This window comes from Rhamphochromis longiceps, linkage group LG4 (assembly GCF_057381845.1).
Source record: "Rhamphochromis longiceps isolate RC_006_pf linkage group LG4, R_longiceps_female_GT1.1, whole genome shotgun sequence".
NCBI lineage: Eukaryota > Metazoa > Chordata > Actinopteri > Cichliformes > Cichlidae > Rhamphochromis > Rhamphochromis longiceps.
In genome coordinates, this window is record NC_140560.1 from 18,318,686 (window position 1) to 18,341,106 (window position 22,421).

A 22,421-nucleotide genomic window follows, 5' to 3' on the forward strand; every position below is an offset into this window, starting at 1 on the left:
TTCAGAAGAAAAACCCGTAAATATAGTTGCAAGCGGCAACGGGAGAGCAAAGCAGGTCTGGGGAAACCGCTAGTACAACTTCATGTTCAAAAGCGCTGATAGGTAAAACAATTTTTTCCTTTTTTCTTTTCCTTTTTTGAGAGCTGACACAATGTTTGGTGAAAAATCAGTCTGATAACTTCTGTGAGGCTTGGTCTGAAGATCACCTGTGCAAGTGCAGGTGACGCTTTCTCAAGGCAGGGCTGCCAAAAAACCTCTTAAACGTTGGAAATTTACATCATAAGCTGCATCCTAATTCAGGTACATGCACCTGTTGCCTATCAGTTATTCCCTCTCAAAAGCCTGCAAGTAACAATTATATGAACAAAACGGACACCATGTAAAAGCTGAAGACTTTTACTCGTTTCTTACAGCAGAGCGCATTACAGATTTACAACGTCTTACTCAGTTAACCTCCTTGATCATATAATAATCATATATGCATTAGGCAGTCAGAGCCCTCTGGTTAAGACAATTAAAAAAGTAAAAATCCTACATGGATGGATTGACTTGTTAGCAAGATGCAACTCCCCTGAAGTTAGTTCACTGAACAGTGACGTCGTTTTTAGTAAATACACAGATGCTGGTTTTTAAATTGTCGGATGTTTGTAGTTCAACAGAAAAATGACCACACCTCACGAGTGTTCCTGTGCTCGACATGTTTTGTGTAGTACCACAGCGTTGTTTTCACAAACTACATGCTGTGGTGGAGTTTGGTGTCACATAAACAGTGTTTGGACACAGTAATGAACCCCTGACAACACTAGCACCGGCAAAATAACTGTTAAAAATGGACTTTGGAGTCAAGTGTGAATGTTCACACCAATAACGGCCTTAAAAAAATGACGAGCAGAGGAATCAGATCGTCCGATTTTTCTCTGTTATAAATCAGCGTCTGATTCGACGCTGTATTCCTGAGTAGCTTTTAAAGTAGCACTAATTCTAAAATCTGCATTCACCACACAACAGGAAGTGACTAAAGTGCACCTGGGAGTTTGAAACACAGTTTTGAGGTTTGTTAACGGGGAAATCCTACAAGATTTTTTTTTTTCTTTTAGAAAAAAATTAATTCAAAAGTAAATAATGCTGATGTGTTTCAAGCCCCAGAGACTGCACCAACCTATTTGTATTTTAAAAAATGCACACAAGGGGAACGATTTTAGAAAAGGTTTTGACTAACTACGTTTCCATCGTAAAGTGGTCTCACAGGAAAAAAATAAAACAACCTCCAAACTCTCCAGCTCACTTAAACAGTTTCCTCATGAAGTCAAACACTGACCATTCAGCAAATTTTATAAAAAAAAAAAGTGGAAATGTGCTGAGCACTACAATAACAAATGGAAATGTGACAGTGTAAAGTGCAGTGATGCATTACCGTGAACTCCTGACATCTAAATGGTCAACAGAAGCTAAAAATGACCCACTAAACTCCAATAAAACCACATTTAAAAAGTACACTTTCCCAAACGCTGCTAAATTGACACTGCACATGAATGTATGAATAACAAACCTTGTGAATACACACTATAACTGGAAACTTTAACACCAATAAAAATAGATGTTTTTTCTTTCCCCGCATGTCTACGTCCTTGTGTGGAGGTGTGTGCGATGTCTCCAAGGTGCAGGGGCAGTTGTGGGGATGAGGGGAGGAAGAAACAAGTGCTGTAAGTGATGCTGGCTCTGTGTGTGGTTTGCTATAGTATCATGCAACGTCTCTGAGTGTTCTTCTTGCTCTTCTTGTTGCTGCGGTTGGTCTCCTTGTATCTTCTGATCTCCCGTACTAGAGAATAAAAAGCTTCCTCCACACCCTGCAAAATAGAGAAGAAGCCGATTCGACGTTTCAGGAGGTTTTATTCAGGAACACAAGAATGGATTGATGAGTGCTGTCGACAGGTTACCGTTACCTGTCTGGTTTTGGCGGAGGTCTCTACAAACGGCACGCCGTAGCTCCTCGCCAGCTCCTGCGCCTGCTGCGTCTTCACTGTGCGGGTGCTGAGGTCGCTCTTGTTCCCCACGAGCACCATGGGGACGCTGTCACTGTCCTTCACCCTACTGATCTGCTCTCTGAGGAGAACACACGCGACAGAGCACGTTGCAAACGCTGGTCGATCAGTTCAGACTGACGATATTATTCAGCAGGTCAGACTGAAGACCTGTGGTCTTTTTAGTTTTATCATTTGCAGACAGAATAATTTAGTTGGTGTTGCAACACTCGCTGGGTTCTGTGTGTGTTACACTTTTTATCTGTGGCTTCCCTGTTTGCAACGTTTTATATTTACAAGTCAAAACATTTTTGGAACAGTTACAAAATCTACAAATGACCCCACACAAATTGCAGAAACGCTAAGTTTATCTGCAGATATTTGGTAGACAAGTAAGTGCAGTTCTCGCTAAACAGGAAATAGCCTTTGAGTGCCTAAATGTGCACAGTTGAGACAGCTATGCACAGCTGTCTTAAATCTCTGTGTGACTGAAATAAGGAATTAGTCCTACTTGGAGACTACTGTTTGAATTCTTTGTCCAGCTGTCTGTGCTGGCGTGAACCCGCGAAACTTCCTTTACCTGTAAAGGTGAACGTCCTCAAAGGACTTGCTGTTGTTGATGGCAAACACACAGAGGAAGCCTTCTCCCGTCCTCATATACTGGTCCCTCATGGCGCTGTACTCCTCCTGACCTGCAGTGTCCAGGATGTCCAGCAGACATGTCTCTCCATCAATCACCACCTGCTTTCTGTACGAGTCCTGCAAGACAGCACGAGTTAGGCTGCAATGCATCATCCTGAGTCTCACGCTGCTGCATCATGTAGCAACAAGATCTTGGTGATTTTGAAATCAATGTGCTCAAGTGTGAATATTTTATAAGCAATTATGGAATCGCACCATTTACTGGCACGAAGGCTGACATTTATTTACACGGGATAAATTAGAACGTGACAGTTATTTGCAGGTAATATGATTATATTTTTATCAAATATTGCCATCTTTAAACTAGAAGGTTATCCCGAGGACATGAGCTCTGCTGAGGCAAAAGGTCTGTTTAACAATTTTAAATTAAAGAGGATTTGCACAGAAATTTAACGGATATTTGCTCATCCCTTGCCCCAATGCATCACCTCTTCATCTTGGTGTTTCATGCACAGTCTTGCTGACAAAGCTGCACCTCCAGTTCTTGCCTTGGCAGAGGACTACAGTGTTAGAAGGTTTTGGGCAGGTTTTAACAAGGTTTCTGGCCTGACTGTGACAGCAGCAGTCCACGTGGTGACGTACACCATTTGCAGACACAAAATATATAAAGACTGTGAATCTCTTAACAGAAAAACATGAAATTAAATTGTGTTAAAATCAGCTCAGTGTTAAACAAAAACACTTTAAAAGATTTGTTACGCGGTCGTGCAGCAGGAATAGCAATCCTGTGATGTAACTGCACTATTGTAAAACTAAAATCTACATTAATCTGATTCTTTTTAATATGCAATGGCGATACTTAAAAGAAACGCTCCTTCTGAGGGCATAAACTGGGACTTTGCTTGTGTTGGATACTCAGTTTTATGGACAAACATTTGCCAGAAATGAAAAGAATTTATTAAATAAACACGGGATCCTTATAACTGCTCCAAGCGGCAATTCTTCCAACAACACCGGGACATATCAACCATTAAAACCGGACTAATTCTGATAGATAAAATAAAAACCTGATTAATAACACATCTGTAGCACTAATGAGCAGTACGGATGCTAGTTAAGCGCCAGATTAGACTATGTATTACAGCACTTTGCGTCTGCTGGTCACTTACCTCGATAGTTGGATCGTATTCATCCACAAAGTGGTTCTGGATGAGCTGGATGGTGAGAGCGCTCTTGCCCACACCTCCTGCCCCGACCACCACAAGTTTGTACTCGGTCATACCTGCAGAGAATGAAGCCAACAGGTGACCATTAAGACATCTAATAATTTGCCCCCTTCCTCACTGAGCTGACATGGCGAAGAAGACACTGACTGACCCAGATTTATCGGCAGACATTTAAAGTCTTTCTTTTTTTCTTTTTTTTTTTGCAAAAATGTAGAGTCGACTGAAATGATTACCAAATGGAGACATAAACTGCTTGGCTTACCTTTGTGAAGAAGTTATAACGGCGTAAAATGAAAACGGAGTTTTGGACTAGATAAATGAGATTAGCTCGCTACATAACGTTAGCCTGATTTCCTTGTTTTAGACACTTGTAGAAACACTTAAGGATGTGTCCAGAACTTTCTTATCTGACCCGCGCGTCCAAAAAATATTGAAGTAAAACTGTTGAGCCACTAGTAAAAATCAGAATTTATGTTATTAAATAATTAAAATCCCAGATTCGTTCGAGTTCCTACTTATTCTTCATTGTCGTTCATTGGAAGTAGAGCGTTTTTTCTTTACGTTAATCCCCGGGTGAAGCAGCCTATGAGACCACAGCACGAAGACGGACATCTTAACTGTCCAATCACAGCAGGGAACTGGTTCGTGACCTCGCCCAGAGTTGCAGCGGTCCAATTATAAAAAGGTACGGCTTAAAACGGGCGTGGTATTTAAAAGGCAATCTTCCTCGAAATGCTCACAAAGAGAACTAAATTTAATTTGAATACCGAACAATACGACGTTATACGTCCAAAAAACAAGTTTGAAGCAAACAGCAGCTTTGTAAATGCTCAAAGTGCTTATGGGAAGTGTTACGATATTTAACTCGGCACTATACAGTACATGTGTGGTCATTGCCCCCTTGTGGCCATATTGAGGAACTGCAACAGCAAATTAGTTAATGCACAATAACTATGTAATTATTAATACAGCAATTATTATATTAATAAAATCCTTTAAAAACCATAGTTAAAAACAGCAACATAAATAAAATAAAATAAAATAATAGTAATATGGGAATATTATTTTTATGTCTCCCAAATGACATTTGGATTTCGCAGACCTGTTGCAGTTCAACCTGGATAAAAACTTTTAATTTTAGGTTTATAGGGAGAGTTACAGACAGACAAGAACTGCACAGCCCACTCAACAAATCATCAAGTGGGATAGAGACACATATTCTTTTACTTGCCTTTAAAGCGCTTTACTTCATGCAATACCTTTCTTTAGGAACACTTAGATTTTTTTTCTTCGATTTTTTTATTAGTGGTGTGTCATGGTGTTGATTTGTTTTACGTTTTATTATCTCGTCTTATTATCTATATTACACACCTACACAAAAATATTTTATTTATTTCTCGGGTAAAGCTGGGGGAGTCACTGCTGATTGTCAAATCACTGGTAGTAGCTATAATCATTGCTAGTCTTTATAATTTCAAAATTAAATTATCAAAGACAACCAGCAGTACCATGTGGCAATAACTTTTAACTGCTGGTAATCTCCAAAGTTGAAAAATATGGGTCTTCACAGCAGGTTGCTTTCCTGTCTGACATCCCCAAGGGGAATTTCTGTCTCTTGCAGGAATTGAGCTAGCAACCGTTTGCTTGGTAAGCAAACGTGTGTTAACCACTACTCTATCCCTAAAGCTGGAGTCACTGAACTGGATTTCTAGCCATGTTTGTAGTGGCATTTAATGGATCATCTGACAATTATTTATGATTTGCTGCGTGGTACAGCTAGTCCAAGAACTTCGCACTAGTAGTTTCATATTTCCATGTTTTATATTCTTTGTTTTACACCCTTACCATCTGTAGTACAACCCCAATTGCACATTTTTTTTAAATGTGACACTGTGTAAACTATGGATGAAAAATGGAAGGCAATAATTTGCAGATCATCACCCCCAAATTCTGAGAAACAAGAGAAATCTCTGTGTGCAAAGAACAAGACCAAAAGTCAAAGTTGATCAAGACCACAGGTTGCACTGCATTAAAAACAGGCATGATTCTGTCATTGATATCACTGCATGGACCCAGAAACACGTACAGAAACCATTGTCTTTGAACACAGTTGGCATCCAAAAATGCAATTTAAAGCAAAGAAGAAGCCACTGAAAGTGAAATTCTTTGTGGAAAACATTTGCATCTCAGACTAAAGAGGAGAAGGACCTCCAATAGTATGGAGTAACATTGTAAATCCTGTGGAATTACACATCTAGAATGGCATCATCAGTGCTAAAAGGCAGGCTTCACAGCAACATCCAGATGATATTCTTTTAAGGGATGTATGTTTCAGCAAAACAATGCTAAACCGCGCACTGCATCTATTTCAGCAGCATGGGTTCCTAGCAGTGTTGGTCAAGTTACTTGAAAAAAGTAATCAGTAACTAATTACTGATTACTTCCCCCAAAAAGTAATCCCGTTACTTTACTGATTACTTATTTTCAAAAGTAATTAATTACTTAGTTACTTTTTAAAAACACGATTTACAACCTGAATAGGTGATAAAGTGATAGATCTTTCAGCCCAATTCTACTTTTTCTGCATAATCCATCATACAAAATGTAATCAAATGGAAAAGTCTCCTTTTTAACTTGTTTTATCAGTTTTAATCTTTTAACTTTATGCATCAAGTGAAAATTTAATTATATGCAACATTCTGACTTGAATAAATTAGTTTAACATTGAAACCTATTTTCTACACATTCCAGCACATAAAATAAAATGTTTTTTGTGTTTACACTCAGTCTTTCAAATAGATGCAAGTAAAACACAGCAGAAAATAAATAATGTCAAAGACTCAGCGGTCCTTTTGCTCTATTTTCACCTGTAAAGCAGGAGTAGGGTAGGCGGAGGTTTACCCTGGTGCAGGTGTGCCGCGGTCAGTTGAAGAATCCGCGAGTTTCTCTGTGAGTTTCCCATTACGTTGTTGCGCACTCGGTGCTTGCTTGGAAGTTTAGGGGTTTTTTTCGGTGTAAAAAGAAGTTTTCTTCCCACGCAGTGAGCAGCGGACGCTAATGTTTTTGTCACTTTTTATGGAATCAAACTCAAAGTAAGGTCAGTACTTCCACGCTTTAAACGCCGCACGCTCATACTCTCTCCCACAATCGATATGATCTGCACACAGCTGTTGTCACTAACGACGCACTCGCTTACGTCACTGTCGTGAGACATTCTCGCAAAAAATCACGGTTTTAGTAACGCAGTAACGCAGCGTTCCTACGGGAAAGTAACCTAATTACCGTTTTTGCAATAGTAATCCCTTACTTTACTCGTTACTTGAAAAAAGTAATCAGATTACACCATCTTTGGTTCCTAGTAGAAGAGTATGGGTGTTGAACTGCTCTGTGTGCTGTTCAGATCAGCTGAAAACATCAGGAGCATTAAACAAGAAATACAACAAAGAAGATCCAAGTCTGTTGCATAGCTAGAATCTTATTTTAAACAAGAATGGGACATCATTCCTCATCTGGAAGTCTAGCAGCGGATCTTTCAGTTTCCAGATGTTTATCGATTGTTGTTAAAAAAAGAGGTGGTAAACATGGCCCTGCCCCAACCTTTTTTCAAATTCTACATTCAAAATTGCCCTATTGTGTTTGTTAAAATGGTACATGAGATTTTTTTAAAATAAGATTTGCAAATCATTGCATTCACTTTTCATTTACATTTTACACAGAGTCCAACCTTTGTTTTGGAGTCAGGGTTGTAGAATTTTGGACCTGATTATTAAAAATCACGAATCTTTACTGCCCTCTAGTGTTCAAAGCAACTTTTAAACCCTTGAGTTATGTCAATGTAGGCAATACTTCCGGTAAATTCTTTTCAAAATAAAGAACCAACTGAACCGTTAATAAAGGCGCTGACTGAGTGGATTTTAAATTATTAAAAGATGACGATGAAAATCGCTTGGGGAGATTATTTCAGCTCCGTTGGAAACAGAATGATTTTATAATTGTAACAATAAAAAATGCAGAACTCAATTCTTTCAATAGAGCAAAAATAAATACGTTATTGCGGCGAATCGTTAATTTTTTTTAATTTTATTTACAAGCGCTTTAGAGGAAGCGGCACCGCACATACAAACAGGCGTGGACAGGCCCTGCCTGATCCATCATGCTCACTTCCCTTGTCTGTGACGTCCATGTTTCCCCCTCACTCTCCCACTGAGTGCATCTGCTGTCCTATCTAATCTTTGCCTAAAATCACAGCGATAATCCTGCATCCATCTGTTCCGAGAGAAAGAGAGAGAGTGAAAGACAAAGCACCGACAATCTGAAAACCAACACCATTTTAATGCATCATCATGTTTTAGGTGATAAAATCCCGATGACACAATTGCACTGAAATAGTGACATCATCTTAAATTGCTTGAATTTTATTATACACAAGGTTATCTCACATGTACACTTTTTTACATAAAATATTTTCCATATATTTGCATTTTTAAATACAGATCTTTTCTTGTCTTTTTAATTTTTTTTTTTTACACCAAATCCCACCAGATAACCACACATTTCATTGAGGATGGGAAGGAAAACATTGGAGCAGCCATAAACTGAGACAAAGAAGAAAAAAGCAGATCAAAGATACACTGATACAACACGCACAAAATGAACTTGTTCACAGTTATCATCATTCACGTCTTTAAGACTTTTCACTCAAAAAATGGCAACTGACCTTTTGCACTTTTTTCTTGTAATTATTCGACACAGCAACACATTTAAAAACTAAACCCCCAAGTGAATCAAACACGTCCTTTTTAAACAGTCCAGCACTGCAGTTTTATCTCGCAAACATGACCCACTGAGTACCACCAACAGATGTACTGTCTGTCAGCACGAACAGATGCAGGAGTGGTGTGTGTGTGTGTGTCTGTGTGTACACAAGTCCAGTACTACTACAGATTACCTCGCCCGTATGTGACTGTACTCCATTTCCCAGCTGCCAGTGCGCTTGACAGGCAGGAAGCTGAGGTTCTCTACTCTTACAAGATATAAGTGAAGCTGAACTTCACACATTCTCTAATAATGTTCGCCTATCAAACTCTGTCTGCACGATTCACTGTGCACTCACATGAAATTAGCCCCCCTGTGTGTGTTTGTGTGTAAAAGGGAAAATATGAGGGCTGGCACAGTACTGCACCACTGTGTCCATTAAATATGCTCACTGCACAACTTTTCAGCACCTGCACCCAACACAACAGCACACTTGCTGTCACACACACACAGACACACACAGTCGATCTGAAAAGCTTGGATTTACCCGCACAAACACGACTGATGTTGAGAGAAAGATAAGACAAGGAGGAAAAATGGAGGGAGAGGCTGCCAGAGAAACAAGAAAAGGCATAAACAGAAAGTGCTGCGAGGCCTGGGAGTGTTATAAATATGTACCAAGCTGAGGGAGACTATACACACTGAATAGAAAGTGGGAATTGTCAGATGATTACTGGCGACTGTGACCTGTAAGCGTGGCTGGACATGAGATGCAGTGAGAAACTGTAGGCGGCAAAGTCAAGCACACAGGTGAAGGGAAGTTTTACAGCTTTACACTCATCTACGTACAACTTTACAACACCTAAGCACCTTTTTTCTTTTCACTTTGATTAGGAAGTTTGAAAGTTAAACTCAGTGGCGTCGTGGCTGGTGGCGTCTGTTTAGTTTATCTGGGAGCTTTGAGAGCTTGGATTTGGTGATGAATTCTGCATTGAATAGAAGTGTGAGGTTTTTAAAACTGAGGCTCTGAAGGTGCTTTCCCAGCAAAATAAAAGTGAATGCATGACTCACACATAAAAAATTAAAAACAACACAATCCCAGTGGCTTCAGCAAGTTGCTATACAGGCCCACAACTCTCTCGCTCTTTCTGTCTCTCTCTCTCTCTCTCTCTCACACACACACACACACACACACACACACACACACACACACACACACACACAGGATCTCCTAGTTGCGGATACAGAACTCCTGACCAATCACAATGAGCATCAGCATCAGGATGTAAGATGAGTTCTGATGAAGATGAAATCAGTTTTTTTGTGTAAATTTAGCACTCTGCATGCACATGCTTGCACACGCACACTGTCTCTCTCTCTCTCACACACACACAAACACACACACCTACAGTGGAATGAATCTGATCCACTCTTTTGATATGTGCTGCTATAAATTTTAAGAAGCACACAGCAGGTCTGTTCAGTGACTCTCTTGCAGTCGTTCTCCAGAAACACCCTTCCTCTTTCATTTTTTTTATCTTGTTATTATTATTTTTTAAAACTTGTGTCACGTCAGTCTTCTATGTGAGCTCCTTCTCTATTTCTCCCCCGTACATGTAGGAGTTATATCCGGGCGGCTGCACATACTCCTCAGACTTATCCCAGTCTGTCACCCATCCTGACCCTGCTCCTCCTCCTCCTCCTCCACCGTTGAAACCAGCCCCCGATTGGCTTATGGCTCCGTACTGCCCCCCTCCACGGTACATCTCTTCTGTTTCATTGGCCAGTTCATCCTCGTCGATTATACCGCACTTCTCCTCACTTGTGTCCTCTATGTCTGCCCAAGGCTGCTTTTCTCCTGATGCAAAGAGTCCTAGTGAAGAAGAAAACAGATCAGCAATGAAACTGCGATATTTTAGAGATGCGTTACAAAACACTGTAGAGCCAAAGTCCTACCATAGAAAACCACTCCTCCATAATGAACAAGTGAGGCTATAAGGAAGACGTACTGCCACTCCTCACGCGTCTGAAATGATTCAAAAGGTATTTTAGCACAAGAAAGAGCAAGAACAAGTCTCCCTGGTGTGTCTTTACTCATTAAACATCTTGAGCTTTATGCTCAGCTTTGTTGATACACGTGAATGAGTCACCTTGTGTTTGGTCATGGCACCAACTATGAGAGGACACACCATTCCAGATAACGTTCCCACTCCGTTCGAAATGCCCATCAGTATGCTGGCATATCGAGGCGCGATATCCAAGTGATTGACATTAAACCCTGAGTGAAAGAGCAAAAACACAGAATGATTTTTACACTTAGGGGATAGAAAAAATGATATCATTTTTTAAAAACACATTTTCGTCTTAACGACGTTCACTTCAAACAGTTTAATAAGATAATGATCTAATATCTGTCTGTGTGTGAAATATAAAGCCATTTCCAGGTAGTAGCGGGCACAGCTTGTCATCCACAAACCAACTGGGGATGCCATGTCCATCTTTGATATACAGTCTATGCTGCCAATGAAAACACTACAGCTGACTGACAGACTCATGTTTGCAAATTAGGTCATATTTTAAAGTCCTATCAATGTCAAGTTTTATTCTCATTATGTAGCTTTATTGTAATCAAACTGTCAAAACTCATTAATTTTGATTGGTAAATTACCATTAAACAAACTTAACCTAGCTAACTAATATGGCAAATTCATTTACAGTCATGTAAATTGGAACATTTTTAACAGGATTTTATAATACTGTGAAAACCTTCAGAAGCAATAACATGAAATAACAATTTTCTTATGACTTCATCAGTCTCTCACATCAATGTGGAGGAATTTTGGCCCAACTGTTCTTTATAACTTTACAAAGTTAATTGTGATTCGCATCAACTGATTCATACACACCTCTCCTAATGTCTCACCACAGCAATGCTTTCAGGTTGAAGCGTGGACTTTGACTGAACCATTCAAGATCATTTCTTTCTTTATTTTTCAGCCATTCTGTTGCAGATTTTCTGTTCATTGTCCTGTTGCATGACACAATTTTAGCCAAGCTTCATCTATCAAACAGATGGCCCCAAATTTCACTCTGTATACTTTGTTATACAGAGGAGCTCGTGGTTGACTCTATGACTGCAAAGTTCCCAGGTGCTGTGACTATAAAACAATGGCTGGGATGAGTAAAGGGGAGATGACACACAACAAAATTAAATAAACCATTGTGCAGATTTCTTTGTTTTTAAATATTGTTGGAAACATTTGGGAAAATGTAAGTAGGGCAACACATGTCAACAGAATCTAGAAAATGTGTCATTTTCATACTTTTAAGTTAAAACTTTAACGGGAACCAGTTTAGCTCAGTAGTTGAGCAGGTTAACACACCCCACGAGGCCTGGGCTCGATTCTGACCCTTGGTCCTTTGCAGTGTGTCTGCCCTGTTCTCTTTCCAGTCTCTTCCTCACTTATAACTATCCAAAACACTTGATTTACCGGTGTCCTGCTCACATTTAAAGCAATACTTAAAATTCCATTGTCTCTCATTAAACCTTACTATCACCTTCATGTAGCAACAGTAACACGACAAGTCAGGTTTTCACCTTACATGTTTAGAACATAGATTACCTGAGATAGCAAATCCACTGAATCCCACCGCCAGGACCAAGAAGGAGATGGCAATACCCTTTGTGTGAGAGTAGCCCACCACCAGCAGGAGGGTGGCTTCCATCCCAAAACCTGTGGAAATTCCAAAGAAATCCACATCAACACAAAGGAATTACGAACACTAATAACAAACCCTGTTGTTACAGTCAAGGCAGTGCCAATATGCCGTAATTTTCAGTGTTTGAAGCTGTACACGTGTTTATGCACACGCTGATTTGACCTTTAAGTTGTGCTGAAATATTAATTTGCTTCTAATGCTGGCAGCTACTGCACTTTAAATATTCTAACTGCAAGCTGCTAAATGCCCCACAACTGACAGCATAGTTTCATATGTTTAATTTTAGGAGAACTACAGCATCATTAATAAGTTCATCTTTACACATTTATTTATTTATTTTTGCAATGCTTCTAATTTAGCTTTAATCACTGTGATGTGTCAGAAAGTACTGAAAGAATTGTTTAACTTTTTGCAGCCATTTCTGCAGCAAAAATGAAATGCTATTATAATTTCCAGCTGATAATAGGATGAAGTTTTAGTGAAATAATAATTTGTCAGTTTTCTGAGCCACGGTCTAAAGATATTTAAGAGCAGTTGGTTCGTAGACCTTGGTGCTCTGGGAGGAGTGTCAGATGACAATTGCAGAGTCAGAGAATTATGGTACCCTCATACCCATTTAATAGGCTCTGTTGGCCAACTAAGACGGTTCACCAGAGCTGTATAGAGTTATTTAGTTTCTGCTCATAAACCATAAGCCATGCTCTTATGTTTGATAGCCTCACCTCCACAGTTCATGAGCTTCCTGACGTTGGTGGTGGACATCAGGTTGTGGGTTCTCAAGTAGTCAGCCAACTGGCCCCCAATAGGCACGATGATTGTCATCACCAGATGGGGCAAAGCTGACACTATGCCCACCTGAAAGTCATGTATAGGAGAGGCAGACAGTGTGTACATGTGCGTGAAAAAGGCAAAAATAGTGTTTTTGGGGGGAAAATGAAGGGAGGATGATGAGATGTTCAAATTTGTCCTGACCAAGTGGGAAAATTACAGTTTTACTTGCTTTGACCCTACAGCTTGGATGCCATGCTAACTCACCTTGCTGATCTCAAAGCCAAAGACTTCTTCAAAGTAGGCCGGCTGGCTGATGAGCAGCAGGTAGAAGGTCCAGCTCCTGCAGAAGTTGGCCACAATAATGGCATAGACTGGCATGGAGGTGAAGAAGTGTTTCCACGGGGTTTTAAATTTCTACCACAAAAAGTAATAAGATATTAATGATATGCACCAACTCCACCAATTAAGAACTGCAGACTCAGCCAAGTGCATGGGTCTAAATACACATACTTGAAGGGGATTGAGAAATGATGCAGACTCTCCGATCGCATCTTCAATGTATTTCCTCTCCTCTGGTGAGATGGTGGGATGGGCTGCAGGACTCTCGTATGACACCAGAATCCAAAACAAATACCAGAATATCCCAAAGCTGCCTGGGAGAGGGAGAGAGAGAAAGAAAGACACAGACATAGGAGACAAAGAGAACATTTAAGAGAGAACGAGAATTTAAAGGAGTTGTGGAAATTTAAAGAGAATCAAATAGTGGACATTTAGGGAAATTTGCATGAGCAGTCTTGGTGAGAAAGATAGTAATAAAAGTAACATAACACATATTTGTACTAACCATAGACATAAAATACAGAAGGCCACCCAGTGTATTGCACCAGTATCCCAGCTAAAGGCATGGCCACCACTGCCCCAGCATAGGATCCTGTTAAGACAACACACACACAAAGAAGGCACAAACCCTGTTTATATCTTTCTTTCTTGCACTCAACATGTTTTAGATCCATCATAGTCTTTTTAAACTCTTAAACGTTAGATGAACTTCTAGCAGTTTCATCACAAACGTGTCTTCAAACCCACAGAACCTGTGCAGACATTGTAGATACTGATCTGTGAGGTGACAGGAAGCTGACATTACCACAAAAAGCTGTCGTGGCTAATCGACTTCGCTCAAGAGGAGGTGCCCACTTGGCCCAGATCCCATGACAGGCTGGGTATGATACGCCCTAAAGGATAGAATACGGTCAGGGAAACACCTGTGCATGTGGGAATAGTCCTACACAGAGTCCAGATGTGGACAAAAACTCATATTTACCTCTACAAGGCCCTGGCATATCCTGACAAGTATGACGCAGCTGTAATGGCAGCGAGCGGCAGATGGAATCAGCATGTTGAGCGTCGATGTGGCCACGATGGCAAAGCCGAAAACTCTTAAAAACACAAAGGACAGTAACACTGGCATCAGAACATAAAAAAATCCCAATACATCCCAATACTGGCATTTTCTATGAATGCTGGTTCAGCTGCTTTGCCTCTTACTGTTCTGATTCAAATTATTCTTTTTTCCACACCTAGCATGTATGCAAATTCAACCAGATCTGACACCATAAATGTGGAGATATTAACCTGTTTGCTGCAAATTTTTGACATATAAAGCCACCCGGGATTTGTGTGACGATGTAGCCCCAGAAGAAGGAGCCGTGAATCATCCCCACTGTCTCTGGATCCCAGGTGAACTGTGCAGCCTGGAGAGAAGAAAAAAATTATATGACTTTAGCTCACTTCACAACAGAGGAGATTACCTTGAAAACTTAAGGTCAAGGGCAACTCTGGTTCATCATCCCCAACCACAAAGCCCACGAGTTGGATGTCCCTGATAAATACATTAAATAGAACCAATGGTTCAGTATCTTGCTCAAGGATACTTCGACGTGCAGACCTGAGTAGCTGGGGAATCGACTAACAACATTTCGATTGGTGGATGAACTGTTTTAACTCCTGAACCACAGCCAAGGCAAGCTGGCACAGAGCTGGCCTAGACTGCAGGACTTTAGAAAATTTGATATCACTACACAAAGTAAAGTTTGTTTATCAGCAGTTAAGATGATGCCAACATCAAAACGCCTTAATAGAACTTTTCAGCTTTAGTCTAATACTCTAATACATGACACTACTTATTATGACTTATCAAGTCATTTAAAAAGTTACATAATTACAAAATTTTATTCTTCTCCAACCAACTACATTGTAAAAGGGATAGCCTCAATACAACACACTGCATACTGTGATTAATATAAACCATTAGATATAGTCCAATGAAGATTTAAAGTGATCCCACAGAAAAAGACTTAAGACAGTAACTTTCATTGGTACTGTGAAAATACTGCATGTTACCTGTGTTCCAACACAATTATTGCAGATGTGGCTTAATATCAAATTCATAAAGTAGGTCAATAAAGGCACAGAAGTTTTAATTTCTCTTCTGCTACTCACCACAAGTACTTCCTTGTTGCCTTTGTAGACAGTATGATCATTGACCATGCTTACAATGGCCACACCTAGGTTGCACCTGATGCCAAAGGAGATGCAGAAGCCCAGGCCAGACAGGATGGCGATGATGTACCGCCGGGGCAGGCCGAAGCAGGTGCAGTCCACCACAGGCAGCTCCTTCTCCTCCACCAGCTCAGGACGACCCTCCGCCGACAGCTCAATAGTTTCTCCATTTGGCTGCCGTTTCTCAATCAGCCTGATGGGAGACAGCAGAATATGTGTTAGGCTTTTGGGGTAAAAGTGAACAAAATGGTGCAAAAGACAAAATTCTGTGTATTATAATGTGCTGCAATGAAATCGATGCCTCTGTGATCTTTATGCCTAGCCTCACAGATGATCTGATCTAACAAATCAAAGTAAAACTGCAAAAAAAAAAAGCAGGAACACAAAAGTGTGAGCTTCCTTTAGAAAGGAGCTATGAAAGGTTCAGTCTCCAGCTTCCATGCTGACATCACCGGGAGTTACCAGATTATTTTGAGCCTGTGACAAAGAGTTTGCATCTTTTCTTCATGCATGTTTTAAACTGCAAAGATTTTGCACTCTCTCTCTCTTTTTCCTCCTACAAACGCACTCCTCCAGGCTGACATCATGCTCCACACCGGGGTCACGCCTGACTCAGCACGTCCCAGTGTGTGGAAGCAGCTGTCACAAGCCGAGGAGCTACGACAGCCGCGTCGTCTCTGCTTCAGGATCCAAGGAACCTACTGGTCCTCTCACTCTGATAGTGTCCTCACCACTAAATGCCTTCATTTTTTATGACATCATTCAGCCGAATCTGCTTAACAAATTAGCATTATGTTTAAAACTACAAAAGGAACTTTTGTAGGAAATCAGCTTTTAAGGAGTTACACTTTACCGAGCTGCAAAGACAGGGGTGCAAGTGTCTAAAATGTGTTTGCTTGTTTTTTAACCGCTTAAAATCCCATGGTTTTAGCCCATGTGAGGTGATCTACTTGTTTTCCAGGCTATTGTTCAGTTTGTGTGACCATTTTTGTAAAACAACATGTCGAGCATCCCCTCAACAGAAGTCATACAGAGAAGTCAGAGAGCAGCCATCTGTGTATTACAACCTTCATACTCACAACAAAAACACACACACTTCCATCAGATTTAAGTAAACAACACCTACAGATATACATTAGACAAAGTGTCACCATTTTTTCAGTGAATGTATATATCAGTGTTCACTGTCTGTTAAATTTGAGTTCGCAGCAGAGCGAATCATGTGTCCGCCATCCACTTTCCATTGAGGTGATCCAGTTAGCCAGTGAGCTGGAGAATCGCGCACAGAAAAAAGCACAATCAACACGGGGGTCAGGCTGGCGAGGTGACGATGGTTGTGTTTTAAAGATAGCGTTTCATTGGAGGTCGGGGCTTAAACAAGGTTAGAAAGCAAGTGTGCAAAGTCGAGACAAGTCAGCCTCTGATGCTGATTAATTATTGACCTTTTTTTTTTTTAGATAAATTATTTACTCCAGCTTTTACACCACAATCTGCCACCATTTGTCCGTCTGTCATCCACCGCTGTCATTATATTTATTTTAGTTATGCGTGTGAATTCCACTCCCTCCCCCTTTTGCACACAGCACACTCTGTATAATCTCGATATGCATCCATGCAATCTGTCAAAAACAAACTAAAACGCAAGACAAGAAGACAGGTCAGTGCAATTACGAGTATAATTAAAACTGCCTACATAAAGAAATATTCTACTCTTCAGTAGATAACAGAAAACACAATGGAAAGCAACATTTTTGGAATTTGTGAGAGATTAGAGAGGCTGCATCCCATCTCCCTCCCTCCCTCTTAATCTGTCACTACACTAAGATTAGGATTACAAAAATGATTTACTTCCGGAAATGAATATGGATGGACAGACTGACTCTGCTGGGCACGATTCAGCACGTTTCTCCCTCTATCACGGCACGCTGTTGAGTTCATGCTGGTCATGTTTTTTAGTCCTTCTGTAACTCAGAAAGCCTTTTTCAGCTTTTGCGTCAAGCTGCAAAATTTCAGGTTGTGCCTCACCTGTTAGTTAATGGTCTACATTTTTATAGAATGGCCCATCTGACTGACTTGGAAATGGGACCATCATGTGTTCATTGCTGACCTTTCACACAAAGTGTCCTGACCTAAGGACGTGATTTGCAATGTGTTTCCCAGTGGATCAAATACAAGAAATTAAAAAACTGCAACCAAATCCTGGAAGCATTGAAAAGGGCGACGCACGACAGAAGCAAAGTCGTGCACATAAATTTGTTGAATCAGTTGTTCACGCTCCTGCCGCTAAACAAATGTGCTGACTTGTCCCCCCGCGTAGAGCTCCTCCCTCATAGTTGGTGAAGGCTGCAGGAGAATCCTCATTAAACCTCAAGACAGATTGCAGCTTGACACCTGCCCATATGCTAAGAGCTAACGAGGCTACCCCACAGCAAAAAATGGTCGTTAATTACAGATGCTTTCCACTAAAAGGCAGCCTCACCCCCTGTGTTCGTGTACAAAGCTGAAGCAAGGGAATTTCCAGCTTAGAAGCAAAGACTTAAAAGATTCTTATACACAAACTTCTTACTTCTTAACATGCTGACTGGTAAAATTTACCAGCTCTGTGTTGAAGAAGAGACACAGGTTCACAATACTGCTTGCTTCCACTCATCTGATGGAGCTGATTGGTCTCAGCTGTCAACAATTAATGAGCAAGCGAGCATGAGCAGGCAGGAGTCCTGCGACCTGGGGCTCTCTGAAATATCATAATTACAATAGTAGCAGGCTCAGTGGAGGCACACGCTTCAAACAGAGCTCATGATTTTCACCTAGACAAAAGAAGCAAAGTCCTAAAACCTGTTTAACCCCAGCGTGAAGACTTCAATACCTCTTGAGTTTAACTGGTGTAAGGTGTTACACAAATTTGATTATATATTAAAAGTATGTTATATGAAACTCCTTAAAACAATAAAAAAATAAAACAGTTGTTGCTAAACTGTGAGTGTTTGTAAGCACACTTTGATTCTGTAATATTCTGTCAGCTTTGATAAAATCACAGTGACTCTCAGGTGACTCGGGGCCTTTATTAGACTCTGTATTAAAATCACCAATTCACAGAGTATTCGGTGTAATCCTCTCATATGAGGATGATCGAGACTGAGAGTGAGACAGCGAGGGAGTAAAAATATTATATAACACCAGACACCCTGGTGATTATTTCTCCATATTTGTGAGCTTAAATTGATTCTTGATTTTATTCCTTTTCTTTTTCTTCTTTTTTTTGTCTCATTTCAGCATTTTGGAGCACGCAAAGTAGCTTAAAGATTAGATTTTTACTTTTTCTCCGAGCACTTTGTAGTTTTAATAGTGATTTTGTTGTTGTCCCCCTCCTCTCCCATCCTTTGAGAGCCTCTCGCTCTCCCTGAAGTGAACAGATTGGGTCTCGGTGGGACTGTGTCACCCAGGGAGACACCCTCCTCCCCATCCTGTCACACCACTTTTTCTCTCTCTCTCCTGCTGACACACACACACACAGACACACACGTTTAACAGTTACACGTGTGACCTTCATAGACGTATTATCTAAATACTCACACAGTATAACTCAGTCGCAGTATGAGTGCTGTCTCCACACACACAACACTTCTCGCTACATTCACCAGAGAACAACACTTCAACAATGAGCTGCACGGGGTCGTAATATGATAATCGAACCACGTGTTAGCTTACATTAAAATATTTCCTCACAAACTGAACAAGTGAAGCAGACACTAAATGCTGAAATCGACAGCATGGACAGCATCGCTGCCAAAAACCAGGCATGCTGAGTCGTTGCAGCTGACTCTCCAAAGTGGCACAGCTATTGTAGATGAATCTCTGGTCATCTGTGAAGACTGTTTCACAAACCTGTGCCCATGTTCCACACAAAACAACAGAGACAGATGAACGGATAAAAGATAAGAATAGGAAACACAGAAGTGTCTCAAATGTGGACTTGGTGTCTTGTAAGATTTTGCCTTTTGTGTTCAAGCTTGAACCTGCTTTTTTCCTTAGACATAGCTTTATCAAGACTAACAGGAAATCCATGACAAAGACATCCTACATATGATACAAAAACTAATGCTAAATGCTGGGATTAAATGATGGCATGCTTTCCTTTTATTTTATTCAGAGCACTTCTGCAATGACACTGAACTGTAGTAGCTGAAAAATGCACTCCACTGCAAGTAAAATGGATTAAAAATGGATTACCTGTCATATTCTGTATTGCCTCACATGTAGTACAGCACAGCCTCTCATTGTGTAGCCAAGCAATCCTGCAGATGCATTTAAAAGTCTTTTAATAAATCGAAGCGAGGCATTTTTATGATAGCGTCTTTGGGGTACTATTAGTAACTTTTGCACACAACCCAAATTAAAACCAAGAAGCAGTTGTGTGATTATATTTCATGCAGAGCTGTGAGAATAGCCAGATTTGGGGGATCCATCTGGAAACGTTATAAAAGAGCAAATAATGTAAGCAGAGATGTGGAGTGACCTTACAGCGCTGAAGTTTGTGCTTACCTAGTGGAGTTTAATATAGAAACAGGAGATGCATTCTGATGGAGAAAATGTTTAAATAATAGATGAACTCCTGGCTGCTTTCATCAGGAGGGATCACGGTTTTGTCTGTGAGGTGGTGAGATTGCACGCAGACACACTCGTCTGCTTACACAGTGCAGGGATGCCCAAGTTTCACCACGCATTCACACATATACAGCTTTATATACACACATGCATACACAAAACCATAACACACTGCTCTCTTATTCTTTGGCTGCACTTGACACATGCAACCGCATAAAACCACGAGGTCACGCTAAGCTGAGGAAACGCCCACTAAAGTCAACCTGAATCCAATCCAACACATCACATCTCTCATGGAATCAGCTGTGGTGATGATGCGCATGTGTGGAACAGTAAGAGAGAAACGAGACAGGCATGTGTGTGTTGATTTAAGAGACCCCAGTAGGCTGAAAGCTGCTGGTGTCTCAATGGATGGAGGATGAGGAAGAAGGAGGAGGCGGCAGTGGCTGGAGGAAGTGACATGGCTTGCATGGGATGGAATGAGTGGGAGGGGAGAGTTTAGGGATTTGCATGGCTCGACAGCTGGACTGCAAAAACAGGCTATTTCAGGACAGGATTTATACGTTTGGTTGCTACCTCAAATCCTGGGAGAGCCAAAGCTTAAAGCAATGGTTATTGCATGAGGTTCTATGATTGTCTTTAATCTGCCTTTTTTTTATTTATTTATTTTTAAACTGAAATATTATCAGTACATCAATCTGTGTAGCAACTTTCACACTCATGTGTACTTTATTTACACATATGCAGCACTTTGAAATGTTCATAATCAGAGAGGATTATGAAGCTTTCTTTTCTTTTTTTAAAATAAGTACCTGCATGCACCTCCAAAGACATAAACTATGTACCATACAGGCTGCAGCAGTGACATAGTTGTCTTTTTTATATCGACCTTTCTTATTTATTGGTGCAACTAACAATTATTTTCAGTCTCAATTAACCTACATATAATTTTCTTAATTGATGGCAACAACCAATAATCATTTGGTTTGTATTGTCAGGTAGGAAAAAAATAGATGTGGAAAAACACAATTTCAAGGAAACGTGTCCACAAGGTTTTGTGTGTTTTATCACGCAGGTGATTATTAAAATAACAGTTTATATGCCTGTCACTCAAAACTCAGCCTGAAATATTAAAAAACTTTAGAAATTCACACCGTATTTCAGTCGTTTCTATTCATTTCATTCATTTAGTATAATCCAAAACACGTTTTCATAACAATTAAAATGAAATCCTTCTTTCGCTTTAAGACGATCAAACAAACAAAAAACTGCAAATCATTTTTTAAGTCACATTATTTAAAAGAGAAAAAAAAACATACGGCAAAAACAATTTGGAGCGCAAGAAATGTAATTTATACCGGGAAACTAAAGATTTAAACTTTCCGGTTTTATCTGGCCAGCGCTTTCATTCAGCCTGGTCGTGCCAATAACGCACGGAAACATTATGTAACCAGACTTTCTTCTTCTCTCCAACACCACTTTGAGCCTCACAACATCGAACAAAAGCGCAAACAATAAAAAAAGCATAAATGCAATAAAGCATCAAACCACAAAGAAAGAAAGAACAAACACTCCTTTTCTCTCACTGATAACTTCTGTAACACTATGGAGTACCCGTTATGGGCTTCTGTTACAGCGACGACAGTGTGTCATGTTTTTTCCTCCTAATAAACCAAATTATTCAAAATATTATGGATTTCATCCATTATAAAACACTTCTCCTCTCACTTGTGACAATCAAAACTCCCTACTGCGCAAACGCGGACTTCTGTCGCTATTTTTTGTGAAGGGTTAAACCCAACACATTCCTCTACAATTAAAATAAAAAAAGAACCAACTTTTTAAGTGTTAAAAATTACTGCTTGGAGGAGAGCGAGATGACGAATGCACCAACAGCACCGCCACCAACAGCACTGATATGTGTTGCAAGAAAAAAGGCGTAAAAACGCGCACAAATCCGGGGTGAGTTGAGAACATTTGAAATATCAGTGTACCTGTGAATTTTCCCCAAAGTTTTGCCCGCGACCGCCTTAAACCTGTCTGGTCGGATCTCCATCTTTGCAGCTCCTTGACCCGGCCGGTGTGCTGATGTCCCGTGCGCCCTCCTGTCCTGCCCGAGCTC

General features: G+C 40.4%; 2 protein-coding genes across 2 annotated transcripts; both read right to left on the reverse strand.

Moving 5' to 3' along the window:
* Nucleotides 1-380: 380 nt before the first annotated feature.
* On the reverse strand, nt 381-4,456 carry LOC146671399 (GTPase KRas). The gene is made up of 5 exons (XM_085403611.1): nt 4,152-4,456; nt 3,833-3,945; nt 2,602-2,780; nt 1,944-2,103; nt 381-1,847 (listed from the first exon to the last, which is right to left on the reverse strand). Exons 2-5 carry the CDS (start codon nt 3,941-3,943, stop codon nt 1,734-1,736), a joined length of 564 nt encoding a protein of 187 aa, XP_085259737.1. The 5' UTR covers nt 3,944-3,945; nt 4,152-4,456; the 3' UTR covers nt 381-1,733.
* A 3,795-nt stretch (nt 4,457-8,251) lies between these two features.
* Nucleotides 8,252-22,409, reverse strand: slc17a7a (solute carrier family 17 member 7a). Its single transcript, XM_085403614.1, has 13 exons — nt 22,294-22,409; nt 15,635-15,887; nt 14,768-14,886; nt 14,457-14,571; nt 14,280-14,367; nt 13,980-14,066; nt 13,646-13,788; nt 13,400-13,549; nt 13,087-13,219; nt 12,268-12,378; nt 10,795-10,922; nt 10,601-10,670; nt 8,252-10,517 (listed from the first exon to the last, which is right to left on the reverse strand). Exons 1-13 carry the CDS (start codon nt 22,353-22,355, stop codon nt 10,225-10,227), a joined length of 1,752 nt encoding a protein of 583 aa, XP_085259740.1. The 5' UTR covers nt 22,356-22,409; the 3' UTR covers nt 8,252-10,224.
* Between the last annotated feature and the right edge of the window lie 12 nt (nt 22,410-22,421).

Coding starts and splice junctions, on each gene's coding strand:
- LOC146671399 (XM_085403611.1), bottom strand. CDS start 3,943: ATGACCGAGTACAAACTTGTGGTGGTCGGGGCAGGAGGTGTGGGCAAG. Junction 2,781..3,832: donor AATACGATCCAACTATCGAG/GTAAGTGACCAG, acceptor GCTGTCTTGCAG/GACTCGTACAGAAAGCAGGT. Junction 1,848..1,943: donor CCTCCGCCAAAACCAGACAG/GTAACGGTAACC, acceptor TCTATTTTGCAG/GGTGTGGAGGAAGCTTTTTA.
- slc17a7a (XM_085403614.1), bottom strand. CDS start 22,355: ATGGAGATCCGACCAGACAGGTTTAAGGCGGTCGCGGGCAAAACTTTG. Junction 15,888..22,293: donor ACTTTGGGGAAAATTCACAG/GTACACTGATAT, acceptor GTCTCCCATCAG/GCTGATTGAGAAACGGCAGC. Junction 10,923..12,267: donor CAGTGGATTTGCTATCTCAG/GTAATCTATGTT, acceptor TCTTTCACTCAG/GGTTTAATGTCAATCACTTG.